The sequence below is a fragment of the Trachinotus anak genome, unplaced genomic scaffold, assembly GCF_046630095.1.
Source record: "Trachinotus anak isolate AG129_WGS33_773 ecotype Australia unplaced genomic scaffold, CSIRO_AGI_Tana_v1 ptg000014l, whole genome shotgun sequence".
Taxonomy (NCBI): Eukaryota; Metazoa; Chordata; class Actinopteri; order Carangiformes; family Carangidae; genus Trachinotus; species Trachinotus anak.
Window position 1 is genome coordinate 11685944 of NW_027273865.1, and position 15758 is coordinate 11701701.

Below are 15758 nucleotides of genomic sequence, written 5' to 3' on the forward strand. Positions count from 1 at the left end.
TGTGCCTATGCAGCTGTTATGGTTTGATTCGTATTGACTGCCACATCAGTCAGCTGCATTCGTTTCTGAGATATTTTCACTGCACGGCATGCTGATACAGAGAAGCTGTTGTCATGGTTGCACAGAAATTGTTTTGAGACGTTATAGGTCATCGTCTGCCATGATATCAGTAAGCACAGTGGAGGGAAAGGGCAAAATATAATAGAACTTACTGGGTTGAGTATCCATTTAGAGGAACTCAAATAGAGAGCATAATGTCCGCTGTGCATCATTTGGATGGAATGGGGAATGTTAAATGGCCTCATATTGACAGACACACTCTACCAGTATTCATTTTTATCACACATGCGCAAGCACACGTGTCCGCTGCTCACATTCACACACATTTCCTCCTGCAGTCTCTGACTAATGAGGCCTAGGGCTGGAGATGGTTCCATCAAGGAACTTCCCCATCTCTCTCTAACACACACACACACACTTCTCGCTCTCTCCTCTCTCAAACGCGCACCTGATTGATAGCAGTGATTTGACTGAGAAAAGGGAAATGGGAAATTGAAAAATGGTGGAAGAAGATTGGAAACAACGTGCTGATTATAAACTCTGTGAGGAAACAAAAGGCCTTCCCTCTGCCTTTTCTCTTAGCACTGAGGTAGCAGGTGTGTGTCTGACAGGTGCCTGATTGAGGCGCACAAAAGACATTACAACTGCAAACAAATGGACGTGTTTAGCGTCCCCGGATGCAGTTAACGTTTTGGGCTGATAGATGTGATTATGAGTATATGAGCAGAGGCAGCCGGAGAATGGGCACAGGTGTTATGGAGAGTGGAGCAGAAAAAACAACCATGCTATTGTTGTGATGATAATAATCCATCTATACAATTAATGGTATGTCATCGCCAAGGTCATCAGCCTTGGGGGGTGTATTTAATATGTCTCGTATTGTAATAATAGAGCCTCTCTCTGCTGGAGACGGATCCACAGGAGGCGTGAGACCACACAGATATATCATCATGAAAAAATAAAGTGAGTGTAAAAATAAGAGCAACAATTATTGCGTTCTAAATTCATTGATTTACAAAATAACCTCAGTTACCTCAGAGCCATCGCCATTTATTCTGATCTTTTTATATTTGTCGTCCTATGTTTCAGGATAAAAAAAACCCAAAACAATAGCACTTTTATAACAGAGGCATAAATTAGACGCTACCTCCTTGAGAAAAGGCTTTGTGTATTCCATAAATGAGGGAGCGTCTTGGCCGAGGCCCCAGTGGTTTAATATTCTCTGAGTGCTTCCAGACAGTGAGTGGTGGTGCAGCAGCTGTCTCTTGACCCTGCCGGACCCCCACTTACCCCTCTGACCACCTCCTTTCCACTGGGCAGACTGTGGCGATGACAAGCCTGTCAGAAGCTTCTCCTAATGTCCTAATTACCTCTCACACACACACACACATAAACGCAGCAATGCTTGTACAGACGTACAAACCTTCATAGTGAGTCAGCAGATATGCTGGCAGACAGACTAGGTAGGACACACTCGCAAACACACCATGGCTTCTGTGAACATTGCTCATGTGAGTTTTCCTGGCAAGAGACCACACCATAGGTGAGGCATTACTGCGCCTCCAGAATAGCAAAAATTCCTCCCTCAAGACTCTTTGGAGGCTTTGATTCAAACCGTTCTGCGTGTGTTTTGATCCGGGCAGAATCAGAGCTTCAGCTTCTCTCCTGTGGTAACAATCCAGCGCTCCAGTCGCAACTTTCTTTTAAAAACTGAGACCGGGGCTGAAAAGAGGCTTCACAGAGCCTGCTGCTTCTGAGAAGAAACACACACACACACACACACACACACACACACACAAAAACAACAGAAAAAGCAAAAAACAAAAACAAAAACAGAAGCAACATCACCCAAAATAGACAATCTGAATGAGATGGGATGTGCCACTTTGCCAGAGGTTAAGCTTTGTCTTGGCTTTAAGCATGAATCTCTCTCTGCTGCGTGGTTTTGAGAGCAGAGCACACTGCCACTGCTACACTTAAGTCCATGCTCAGTCAACCAGTCTTGTTAACATAACAGAGTGGATGATTGTGCCTAGTAGGAAAAAGGAAATCATTGTACCTCCCAGCATATGCAGTTGGTTGGTGATTTAGAGACCTCTGAACTCACTGCATTTGTCACAATCAGTATGACTTAATAGTGTGTTACTATAACAATCTTCCTGCCTCATATTGTGTCGATTTGAGACATCCTGCCTAGTAGAATAGTCTTGTTTCATTATGTCAAATTATCTTTTGATGGTGTGTCATTGTGATATTAAGCAGCTGCTGTCTTTTCATTTATTTCACTTTTTTTTTTCTTTTTTTTTTGCATTTCGCTGTTTTATTTGTGTAACTGTGAGAGCTCGGTGTCTGTCATGTGAGGCTGTGTGGAACAGCAGCCTGGCATCTACAGTTGTCAGAGATGTGTTAGCGCTCCCTTTTTTCTTGACATGACTGTGAGAGACGAACACTACCTGAGCTGTGCAGAGTTGTCATTAAAGCGGCTGGTGGCTGTTTGCGGGGTTTTTTTTTTTTTCTTTTTGCCAGCTGCAGAGATGTTTTCATGTGTGGTGACTGACAAGACCCAGTCACGTACACCAATGTGACTGCACACCTTTTTTTTGGGGGGGAGGGGGGGGGGTTCAAAGATATTACTGATGCTGAAATGTCTTAATTTTAGCCTTTTATTCATAAGGGCATCCATCTATTGTTATTTATGTGCAATTGTAGATACACTTGACTAAAAGGAGACTGGGTACCAAATTCAATATATCTGCTTTTCATCTGCCAGCATTTCTGAAGGATTATCCCTTAATCTCCCGGCATAAAAGATGTCTTCAGCTACAGGTGTCCTCTTGGCTTTTCATGAGTACAACACAAATATTCTGGTCATAGATTGGACATTCACAAAGCATATTCAATCAACAGTTGCTGAGCAATTAACCACCTCTGTGGGGATATTTGCAAAATCTCCCTTTTATTACAGTTTATCAAGCAGGAACATGCTTTGCATCTTCTGTAAGCCAACCTGATAAATATGTTTTGGTCGACTCTGGGGAGAATTAATCTGAATATTCCCAGTGCTGTTTACAGGTGAGCATTTTCTGATATCTCACTGACAGGTTGGGCTGGATTAAACTGGACCTGAGAGCTGATGATAAAAGAAGTGGGTCAAGTGTGTAAATAAAATGCAGCTAAATTAGTGCTGGTATTTAAAAATGCACAAAACAGTAATTTTACAGTATGATGCGAACACCCTTCAGGGGTTGTATAAATGCATGATTCATTACAATTAAAGTCTTCACTAATAAACATAAAAGGTCAAAAAAATCCTTACTAGCTTTTTCTGTGCTTTTATTCATATTATGTAGTCTTCACTGGTGGGTGGAGTTTTATCAGTTGTCACTGACATGGATCTGTTGTTATTTCAGATCAGGAGCTCATACTTTATGTAATCCTAAGCGCCTCTGAGACATTTCTTATTCTCGTTTTAAACTGTATGGTACTTTTTTCTTCATGAGCACACTAAGCAGGACTGCTGCTGGTTATAAAGTAAGCGTTCAGATTTTTAATATGGTCACCTTAAATTATTATTTTTATTACAGATTAATCACATGATTATTTTTTCAATCAAACACTTAATTGTTAGGTCTCTAAAATGTCAGAAAATAACAAAAAATTTCCAAACAATTTGCTTAAATCTAAATTCTCATGTTCAAACCGCTTGTTTTGTTCAACAATCAGCCCAAAAGTATTCAATAGTAGCATCCGATAACAATTGTCAAAATTGTTGTTGTGTAATTTTCTGCTGATTAACTCAGTCGTTGCAGCTGTAGGAGGGAGTTTGGCCTTGTGTCATGTGGACGGACAAGCTGACGTTAACATTGCATCTGCTGAAAAGACTTGTTGATGAGACTCAGGTTGAAAACTCCACGCACTGTTAATAGGATTGTTTTGTCGAATCTTCAGTACTAGTTCGTGCAAAGAATCTATATATATATCTGTAGGGAAAATTTGAAAATGATTATCCCTGACAACAAAGACTAGCACAAGGTGTAGGACGCTGTTCTTTTTTCTTTTTGTGAGGACAGCTGAAACTCTTTGATCGGTTTCTTTTGTGAAAATCCTGACCTCAGAAGTTGTCCATGTTTATTTGGTCCACTCTGCAGGAGCTTGCGTCTCCATCCGATTCCCTTGAAGAGAAAAAAAGTTTGAAACCCACCTCTGATCCTTCTAATTAAATGAAAACACAGTGGGCTACACACAGTGAGATAGCGTCGCTCCACACATACACACACGACAGTAACCAGTGTGGCTCTCAATGGGGAACTACAGACTTCCAGCATCCAACTCTGTTGTGTCCTCTTATGCAGTGCCATCACACACTAGGTTGACATGCAACATGCTACAGATCATGAGCATAAAATAAGCAAGGGAATGTTTTACCTGAAAGGAAGAACATTAATTCAAAGGCATCATACTAGTACTGAGAAGAAATGTTGTCTCATTAGTGTTACCCCACTGCTTTTACCGATCAGAGATAGAGAGAGAGAGAGGGAGAGAGAGAGTAGGAGAGAGGCGATGTGCCACTCTTACCACACAGACATCCACTCTCCAGAGAACTGAGTTTGCCTCACTGACTAAAAAATAGATTACTACGTATTCAGTGGGGTGGCAATGGGTTGAACACAAATGCCTGGGTACCAGAGCACTTAGAACCTCACTTCTTACAGAAAACATAAAGCATGAGCATGTTTCCAACAGGAAATGTAGAATCACGGCAGGTGGAGAGTGGGAAATGCTCCACTTTTCTGTTTCTGAACATAATGCTGCTCATTGTGTGGAACAGGAGAATGAGATTTGGATGAAAAGGAGAAGAGGTGAGGAGACAAGGACAGACATTATTTGGAGGACGGCTGGCCTGCCTGCTCTCATCCCGCATGATTGACAGATTGGTGCAACGGCTGCACTCACACGAATGCCATCACACGCATTTCCCAAGAAATCTGTCTATCAGCACTGTCTAAGCAGAGCGACAGCCATGACATCTAATCACAGGCGAGCTGGCACCTCATAACTTCTACCTAATGTGCTGCAGGTACAGAGGAGAGAAGGGATGCACAGCAGACACTCCACCGCCACCACAAAGCTATTTATAGCCTCTTCAGAGGCCACCAGCAGGAAGTGGATCATACTGAAGGGTTAGGCAAGGTGTCACCACACTATATCACAAGTCTCTCTGTTTAGATATAGGCCTCTGTTGACAAGATTAAACACTGAGATGCCCTGGTATCAGGGTGATGCATTTTTCTGGGTTACACTCCTGACAAAGTAACATAAAATGAGGGCAGATATAGTACACATACAAGATGATAATGAGCCATTTACATAATGTTGCTACAACATTATAATTACCTGGCAATTAAAGCAGCTCAAATGCCTCATTATGGGCTATCCTGAGGGCTGGTTGGACTGGGACGCACACGGTGTGCTCATTCAAGCTCGAGTTTGAGTCTGGCTATCAACCTTTATCATTCGCTGTCTCTCTCTTTTTTTTTTTTTTTTTTGTAAATCACTTTTAGCTGGAGCAGAATTGCCCCAGAAGCCTCATTATATAGAATTATTGCATAATAAAGATAAAGTTTTGACTGACACTTTAAGTTTTAAAGAAGCGGCGGCTTAAGCCAGTGAGATATTGCAGCAGGCCCCTGGACAATGTTTAAAAGTTGTTTCCCATCGTGTGCGATTTGTCACTCACACTTTTTTTGTCCTGAGGGAATTGCTGACACATTGAAAATACACAAAGGAGTGTAACAAGGACATGTGTCATACCTTACACCCTTATTACGCCAGCAATGACAAGTGAGACAAGCAGTCACTTCAACATACTGTATGCTCAGCGCTGAAGCTTACATTGCTCACAGCCAGAGTACAGAAGCCCCAAAGCCTGTGTGAAATGTCAATATAATAAAAGATGGCGCATGAAATATAAAAATGTAGATGTGGATGTGCAGCAGAGGGCAGGGGGAGGAGGCGTGTGAGGAATGGAGAGGGGGGGGGGTTGTTTATGAATAGCAGACAATGAATGATGGAAGCTCTCCCGAGGGTGCAGTCCCTGAGCACTGCTGCAGGGACTTGGGAACACGCCAGTCTCCCATGCCCTGTGAGATGCCAGTTTGGGTGGGCACCGTTCCGAATGGGTGCTCTCTTCTCCAGGATACACTGCGGGTCCCAGGGGAGCGTCTCCAGGCAGTGGCTGCTCCATAGCGGGGCTGGCTGGAATCTCAATCAGGCACATGAGGGGAAAAAACAAAGTCCATATTCCCTCTGTTCCTCCATATTAATATAAATCCCAGGGAAAACGGATAAAGGGAGAAAAATGGCTCATTATGTCGGGACTGTACACACCTGTGGAAAAATAGAAGAGCTGGATTGTAAAAATTGCTCATCATGATGCCTTTATCTTTCTTAATTGGTGTTAAATTATACAAATAAAGTGCATTCATAAAGTATTCAGACCTCCTCATTTTTGTCACATTTTGTTATGTTCCAGCCTAATGCTAAAATCATTTAAATGAAGATTTCCCCTCATAAATCTACACTCAGTGTTGCATAATGACAAAGCTAAAACAGTTTTAGAAAATTCTGAAAAAATGTTAAAAAGGAAAAACTTTAATATCACATAAGTATTCAGACCCTTTGCTATGATTAAATATATAGCTCATCCCATTCCTCTTGATCATCTTTGAGATGTTTCTATACCTTGATTGGAGTGAACATAAATTCAATTAATTGGATGAATGTCAGAGCCAAAACCAAGCCATGAGGTGAAGGACCTGCCTACAGAGCTCAGAGACAGGATTGTGTCTGAAGAAGGCTACAAAAATAAATTCTGCTGCATTTAACATTCTGCTTAAATGGAAGAAGTTTGGAGCAACCAGGAGTCTTCCTAGAGCTGGGCCACTTGGCCAAACAGAGCAATCGGGGGAGAAGGGTCTTGGTAAGAGAGGTGACTGAGACCCTGATGGTCACTCTGGCTGAGCTCCAGACATCCTGTGTGGAGGTGGGAGAAACTTTAGGAAGGACAACCGTCACTGCAGCGCTCGACTGATCTGAGCACTATGGCAGAGTGGCCAGACAGAAGCCTCTCCTCAGTGAGAGGCACCTCTTATCACCTGCCCAATACCATCCCAATGGTGAAGCATGGTGTTGGCAGCATCATGTTGTGGGGGTGTTTTTCAGCAGCAGGGACAGGGAGACTGGTCAAGGTTGAGGGAAAGCTGAACAGAGAAAAGTACAGTGATATCCTCAATGAAAACCTGGTCTGGAGCGCTCAGGAGCTCAGACTAGACCTAAAGTTCACCTTCCCAGAGGACAATGACCCTTAACATACAGCCAAGACAATGCAGGAGTGGCTTAGGGAGAACTCTATGAATGTCCTTGAGTAGCCCAGCCGCAGTCCTTATTTGAACCCAATTCAACATCTCTGGAGAGAACTGAAAATGGCTGTTCCCCATCCAACCTGACAGAGCTTCAGTGAGAAAATCCCCAAATCCAGGTGTGCAAAGCTTGTCGCGTCAAACCCAAGAAGACTTGAGGCTATAATCGCTGCCAAAAGGGTTTCAACTAAGTACTGAGTGAAGGGTTTGAATACTTAATAATCAATGTTATATTTCTAGTTTTTCATTTTTAAGAAATTTACAAATATTATATATCAGTTGAAACATAACAACATGTGGAAAAAGGGAAGAGGTCTGAAGACTTTTTGAATTCACTGTGGCATATGGAGTTTTAATTTCAACACACCTACTTCGAAATTATGAGTACGTTTTTTGTTAACAGTGGAATATGGCTCTCTGCTTGGATCCTGTCTGCTCACATCCTGTCTGTTTTCTTCTCTTCTGCTCTTGTCCTCGCCCGCGCTGCAACAGGAGCTGCTGAAACCGTGACAGGTACTCATTTTTTTTGCTACCTGCTGTTCATTTGGACTTGCTTGCTTCTGTCTGTGTCTGTTGATTGGCTGTCCACCGCAGTCTGTTCATCTGTGCATATTTACATAAATGGTTGGTTATGTTGGTATTTTCTCTTCAGAAAGGAGGAGAGAGAGACATGCACTCACCATGCCAGTCCATTCTTTTTATTTGCAGTTCTCAAATCAACACTTTGCCACACAACGTAATGGCAGGTTTAAAATTTCTGTCCAGACTCATCTGGCCACTATGCATTCATCTGAAGGATTAAAAGATACTCACAAAACCACAGTTCTTCAAGTAAGCAGCAATGATAAAAAAAAAAAAAATACAATCCAAACTGTCACAAATGCTGTAGCCTATTGAGCCAAGCTAACATGGAGGTGGACTATTTTTAATCATACCATGAGTAAAAGATAAACACAAGCTGTGATCTGAAGTACAGCTGTGCGTTCAGCTAAATGCTAATGTATTGTACACATATGAATTTCTGTGTATTAATTGCATAGAAATTTGAATCTGAAATCCAATAGTTACTAAGATGTTTGAGTCTGGACCAAGTGATGGACTGACAGACTGGCTAAAAATGATTAGCTAAACAATTACTCCCATATAGAATTATTCATAATAGCCTGTATACACTGTATATTCAAACAACATTTGGCTCTTCTTTCAGCACATATTTTCTTCTTCTTTTGTGAGTGTGCAGCTCTCTTTTCTTTTCTCTGATGTCTTGCTGCGAACTAGCACCTCACTAAAACATGTGTACTAACTCTTTTTTTTAATTTTTTTTTTTATGTTGTGCTCTTTCTTACATGGTTTGAAGTTAAACAAAAGCAACAGAATTTTACCTGTCACAGCTAAAGCCACATAGACCACAAAGCCAAGAACTACAAAAACACATAACACTTATTAGTGCCACCTTCTAATCAATGAATACTATGCAAAGTTCACCCATCTTTCTTGCTTAGGTGAAAATCCCTTAAAACTATAACTGCAGTTCCTGCAAGACATTTAAGCAATCTCCTAAAATATGTTTAGATTTAGAATTTGTAAGGTACAGTTCTCTGCACCTGACAAATTTGAGCTTATAACACTTTCCTTTTCTTAATGTAATAAAGTAAAACATTTCAAAGGGAGCAGTTAACAGTGTTGTGAGTCATTGAGAGGCAGATAACACTTTCTAATAAACCATTATTTTTATAAGGTTTATAGTGATATAAATTTTAACAATTCCTATAAAATGGTTAATAAATAATTTACTAATGCTTACTAATAATAAGTCAGACATAAGTTTGCGTTTCCAGGTTGTGAAAACATCTCTTGGCTGATGTTTATGCTTTTTATTTGGTAATAATGGTGTTATAAATGTTGGTAATTCATTGATCAATGTTCAATCCATTTATAAGTTGTTCAGAAATGACTTTTAGTCCAGACCCTTCGTCCTGCAACCCTTTCCTGGAAGGGAAGTGAACATCATTCAAAAAGATTTTTCACAACCTTCACAAACTCGTTCATGGCTTAGAACTGATCTATAAAGCGTCAGTGAACGATTCACCAACCGTTGAGCCACTGTTTATGAGTTATAAACACTTTGTTAAAAGTTTCCCTTTACAAACTGGTATCCAATCATTACAGTATATCAGTTATTTCATTTATATCTAAAAAACACCTTGTAATGTTTCAATTGGTAAGAAAAAAAAAAGATTTTCTCAAGTTGAACATCCTTATTTTCAAGGGATGTTGTAGCATCATTTAAATTGTCACACAGAGCATCTAAGAACTTATCTTTGGTTTAAAAAAAAAAAACAAAAACAGAAAGATGGTCAAATTAGTGGGTATGAAATTTTTGAAACCTTCCCATGCACAGGGTCTAGAAGAAATGGCACAGCGCTAATTATACCCTGAGACAGAAGGCTTCTCACTTGAGAACATCCTTAAAACAGCATTTCATCATGAGGATCATGAAGGGTTTAATGAGAGGGATAAAGACACAGAGCAGTGAAAAGGCATCATCAGAAAAGCACAGGGAGAAACTTTTATTGTTAATGACCGTCTATAGTCCTGGTTGTTCCTTAAAAGGACACAACTGCTGCAGACAGCGGTGACTCAAGGGAGAGGCATTGGGGGCTGGCTGTCCGGCTTTTTGCTGCCCCTTTCATGTCTTTTGATGTCAAAACAAGAGAGAAAAGATCAAAGACAGAGCCAACTTGATTCAAAAGGTGCCTCTCTCCGAACTTCTGATGGAGGAGCTGGTCTGCTAATATGTCCTGATTTCCTCAACTTTTGTTAAATTTGATTGGGGTGGGTTCTGTTTTGCATTTTGAGGATGGCTGATGAGCCGAGCCTCAACGCCAGACACTTGATGCCAGATTGTACATCCCCCTCAGAGAGCGCACAGACTTTTGAAGGTCTGTATTTCCCTCTGACTGTTTCATTCAGTATGTTGTGATGCAGGAACAGGAGGGCAGCCATGTGTAGAGATACAGGCACTTTACTCTTCCAGACAGCTGCTGGAATGAGTGTGAATTTATCAGCCAGTCATCTGTGCCATGCCTCTGCCCACTCCCCCTCCATCCCCACCCACTACCCAGAATTAATGACTGCCTCTCCTCATTTGCACCCAATCATGACCAGGATGCCAAGGCAATTGAAAATGTTTACTCCAATTGCGCAAAACCCTCCATGTTCCACAAAGTGGCCTGTTTTCACTTTGATGGGATTGCTAATCACAGCGACGTTATTTATGTGTGTTTTGAATTGGAGATGAGCCTAGGCTAGGATATTGGAGGGGGACCAACCTTGCTTGGGGCTGCTAAACCTTATGGAGAATTTATCTATTGCATTCCCTTTCTCTCAGTCCAACAGATTGGGAGCAGAGTAACCTTGCATTGAGGCTGCCCTATGTTGCTGTTTTGACTGCCAAATATATTACTTTTACAGCGATGAAATAAAATAGACATCAAAACACTTCACATTGCTTTCGCCTCATCTTCTTTAGCACTGACGCACTAAGTGCTGCAGAAAATGAGGAGCTCCAGCACACTTGATATCATTACAGACTTACACATTTCAGCTCTCCACATGAAGATTATTTTGATTTGATGCTTATGATTATCTCTCACTTTATTTATTTATTTCTTTTACTTTTAGATTGTAAACAGCTTGAGTAGCTTGAAAGTAACGAATGGCTCGCTCTACTCATTCCTTAATTCATTCACTAATTCAGTGGTTCCCTACCGAGTACTAGGCTGCATTGCTAAAGGGCCGCAAGGAAATGATATGATTCAAGAGAAAAAGTTGAATTTTTATTATATGACTTGAAAGGATATTATCAAAGCCTGTTATATGCTGTTTGTGCATTAATAACTTAGCGCAATCTTGTCTACAGCGTGATTATGTGTATCTTTCATCATCACTCCCTGTGAAGCCCACAAATGGTGGATCCTGATTTGGAGCCAACCCACAATTACATCCATATGTGATGATTCTGCATCTCAAGATTTATGTTCAATTCCAGTTTTTTATACCATTTTAGAAATCCTAATCCTTTCCTTAACCATACCTTAAAGTATTAGTTTCACAATTTGGGAAATGCGCTTATGCACTTTCTTCCCACTCTTATATCTCTATGATAAATATGTAGCTAGAGCCAGCAGCTGGTTAGGTTAACTTAGTTGGAAAAACAAGCAAACACATTATATCTTTAATCTAAACAAAACCAAAGTGTAAAAACGCAGACACGCCAAGAAATAGTCTGACACATAACTTCTGGTAAAATGGTAAATACTTATATTATGTTTAATGGACAAATAAAAAATAAAAAAAGTAATGTCAACCTTTCATCTAACTCTCTGCGAGAAAGTTAGACAAACTATCGCTTTAACTAATGTATTTGTTCATAGCCACAGTCTTTCCCTAACCTTTCCCATGCTGTAACTACCCTACACACACACACACAGAACAATAGCCCTTAAGTCCATCATCATCCATTTACTTTACTTACAATCTCTGTGTGCTGTGTTCCTCTTGCTGTTGCGACTGACAAGTCAACATGAATGAAAGCACAACACACGTCTGAGTGTTAGTGTGAGAGTTTCTCCAGAGGAGGGAGATGAAATGAAAAGCCTGATGTGTGTTAAAGTATCCAAATATTTACCCACTGAAGTCATGACACTTTCAGTACACAAAATGTGCATTTTTTCCATACTTATTCATTTACACACTTATTCAGTGTTGTCTCATCTGTCCCTAGTGGCTGTTAGAGGGTACTGCGTATCCCCAGTAAACACTGGAACAAGAATCATTCACTATCACCCTCTGCTGTACTATTTAATTTGGTTAATGTCTGTGTATTTGTTCACAGTTTCATATAAAATGATCTCAGTGCACTTTAACAATCAGTAAATATAAAGTGCATTAAAACCCTGTCTCAGATTAACTATAAAACGTTAATGGGTTGCAGTGTGTACAATTTGGATATAATCTCTCTCTGTTTTTACCCATTACTTTCCTTTTGTCTTGAACCCGAACCCTGGCAGCAGAGTGGAAAGAAATGGGTAGTTCATTGCATCAGACAGGTCTGAGGAGCGGTTCTCCACAGGAGGTTAATTTCTTATTGCTCGCCGCATTCACAGAGTTCGTTTTGAATCATGTTAGTTTGGCTGTCTATTCCCATTATCACTATCTGAAAATGCAGATGTTTTTTTCCCTCCACTTTGTAAATGTCACAATGCAATAGAGGTGTCTGACAACGTTGGCATGCAAATGTGCTTTTGATATTTTCTTGGGGCTGTGGCTGAGAGTGTTGTTCCTCCGCTGGTGTGGAGGTACAACACTCTCAGCCACAGCCCCAAGAAAACATCAAAAGCATATTCTCTATTCTCTTTACGCTTTTTTGACTCCTGCCAGATAAATATAGCACAAGGTGACTTCTGATTCTCTTTCTCTTTCTCTTGGAAGACAGGGGAAACAAAGCCAGGCTTTTTTTGGGGGGGGGTGTGTGGTGTGTAAGGTACGATGACAAGGTCCGCGGCCTGTCTGTGGCATAAGTGCCAGTGTATAGAGACTGACTCAGATGGTTACAGCACTTTTATTCCTAGAGATACAGAACAGAGCCACTGAGCACACATTGGTCACATGGAACCTCAGATGGAGGGCTCTGATAAAGCTTAACCATCAACAGCATCCAGCCAGTCTCATCTCTCTCTTCTCTCTCTCGCTTCTCTCTCTAACTTCCTCTCTCTTCCTCCCCTCCTCCGCCTCACCCATATTTACTGCTTGCCACTTTCTTACACTCTTTCTTTGTCTCTCTTTCTTCCTACCCTCTCCTCTCTCCCTACCTTTGTGGGCAGCAGAGCTTACAGCCCATCTGGCACTGACTCACAGGACCCACTCTGAGCTGGTGGAAGATCAATAGTGACAAACATTGCACATGGCTCTTATATTAAAAGGATTAAACATGGCTGCAAACAGACAATCTACATGGCCTATTCACATATCTTTACACTGTGCATGTGTTGACATGCAGTCCCTGTAGTGACACATATAAATATTTGATAGGCTGTAAATATCCAGACAGAAATGTTTGTCTCCCATTTGAAATATCATTCTGCCATCTGTATATTTTGTCTGTGATTCGAGAAGTCGAAGGCCAGAACCTGGCAGCCGACAACGTGTCAGTGATCGAGGGGGAAACGGCCACCATCAGCTGCAGAGTGAAGAACAACGACGACTCCGTCATCCAGCTGCTCAACCCCAACAGACAGACCATCTACTTCAAAGATGTTAGACGTAAGTGCCAGTGCCTCGGACACAATGTTCATGACATCATCTGAAAGTTCAAGCACAATGTCTTGAAATGATTGGACATTGGGCAAGGGCAAGGTACGAGGTCACCAGTTTATCACATGGCTGACATATAGAGACAAACAACCAGTCACGCTCACATTCACACCTATGGGCAATTTAGAGTCACCAATTAACCTAATGTGCATCTCTCTGGACTGTGGGAGGAAGCCTGAGTACCCAGAGGGAACCCATGCAGACACGGGGAGAACTTGCAAACGCCCACTGTACTATCCATAATGAAAATGTTCTCCTCACCAAGTTATCACCAAAGCTCTATGTTGGAAGCATCTATTCCACTTCATTCTCTACGATATTTGCTGTTATTGTGCATGTACACCTTTTTAAACTGCAACTAAACAGTAACTATAAAGGGGATTTCTTTTTTCTTAACTAACCATACCATAGACATAGATTAAGCTATTAGTTGACTAATGGATTGATGGACGTAAAAATTACATTACAATTTTGGTTATCTATCTGTGGTTTAAGTAATTTTTGAAGATCACTTCCACCAATGTTTTGAGACATAAAATTACTCTGCTTTGCATAATAATTTCTTGTCTTAACCAGTTTTGTCCACAGAAAAGTTCAATATTCTTAAATCTACATCTATTCCTTCTCCCTCACTGAAAAAAATCTAGACTCCATGAATACACAAATATATTTCATTTAACTACTAGACACAAAATGTCTCCTACTTCACAAAAATTTCCATTGTGAAGTAGCAAGAAGCAAAAGACATTTTTGAATGGGAAGTTACTTTACAAAAATACACAAATGGCTTTAGCTTCTCAAATGTGATGATTTGCTGCTTTTCTCTGTCCTAATATCTTTGGGTTTTAGACGGTAATTCGGACAAAACAAGACATTTACTTTGGGCTCTGTAACAGGCATTTTCACTGTTTTCTATAATTGGAAGATAAACTGATGAAGAGAATCATAAGTTGTAGCCCTAAACTTGACTTTTCACAGGACGAACAGGTGAGAATGGCATGGCTGATGGTGCACCTAAAAATCCAATTTGTAGTTAAATATTCCTCACATAACTGTGTCCACAACAACTAGTCTACACTTCAGACTTTGTGCTTATTTCACCACATTTGAGAGAATTAATTGCACAGGATGAGCTGCTCCAACTGTATTTTTTTTTCCTGATGTATGTCTGTCTGTGTCATTTGTAAAATCCTGTCCTAAAGGAATCCCTTTGACATTAGAGAGAAGGTATCGGATATCACTGCAAGATCAGCTCCTGTTTTAGGTTAGATTTTCTGTGCAAATGTGATTCCATCTGTCCTTGACTTTCTGACTCTTTTGCACAAGTCATTAAGCTCCGAATGCAGCAAGATTAATATGAGATAATTCACAGTGCTACCATAATGGGAATACTGTTGTGTCCTTGTCACTGTTCGATTTTACGATAATCTCTTAGATTAGGATATTGAACATTATGATTATGCATGAGCATATGGGCTACCTCTACTTTGAACTGAGTTTTTGTCTCTGCTTTTTTACTTGTTTGTATCTGGGATCTGAGCCAAGATTCAAGGTGAATGAGAAACACCCTTCATTTCAGTCTGTATTGCATCCCAGCTGTTATTTCACAAGTCTAGGTAGCGAGACGTGTGTTCCATTTTCTCACTTGCGTAGAGCATCAGGGGAGTTCGAGTACACGTCTTCGTCATATTTGTACAAAATACCCAAAGCTGCATGTGAATAAGGCAGAGAAAAATGGATTGATGTTAAGCATAGGCCATGTTGTACTCTAGGTTGGGGATGCTTCAGTCTAGAAACGCAACAATGAATTATTAGCTCTTACATCCTAGCAACAATCAATATTAGCTCTGTACTGTTAACTAAATCTTTCCATGAGGTTAAGACAACCTTGTCCTCTTCATTCTT

General features: G+C 40.7%; 1 protein-coding gene across 11 annotated transcripts in view; it reads left to right on the forward strand.

Moving 5' to 3' along the window:
- Positions 1–15758, forward strand: part of cadm1b (cell adhesion molecule 1b) — a 230606-nt gene that overhangs the window by 178348 nt on the left and 36500 nt on the right. For 5 of the 11 annotated variants that reach the window (XM_071495819.1, XM_071495828.1, XM_071495821.1 and 2 more), the window contains exons 3-4: positions 7882–7991; positions 13656–13802. In XM_071495819.1, coding sequence (XP_071351920.1) covers positions 7882–7991; positions 13656–13802 — 257 coding nt within the window. Of the gene's footprint in view, positions 1–7881; positions 7992–13652; positions 13803–15758 lie in introns of all 11 variants that reach the window. The other 6 variants (XM_071495826.1, XM_071495823.1, XM_071495827.1 and 3 more) reach the window with 4 other exon arrangements.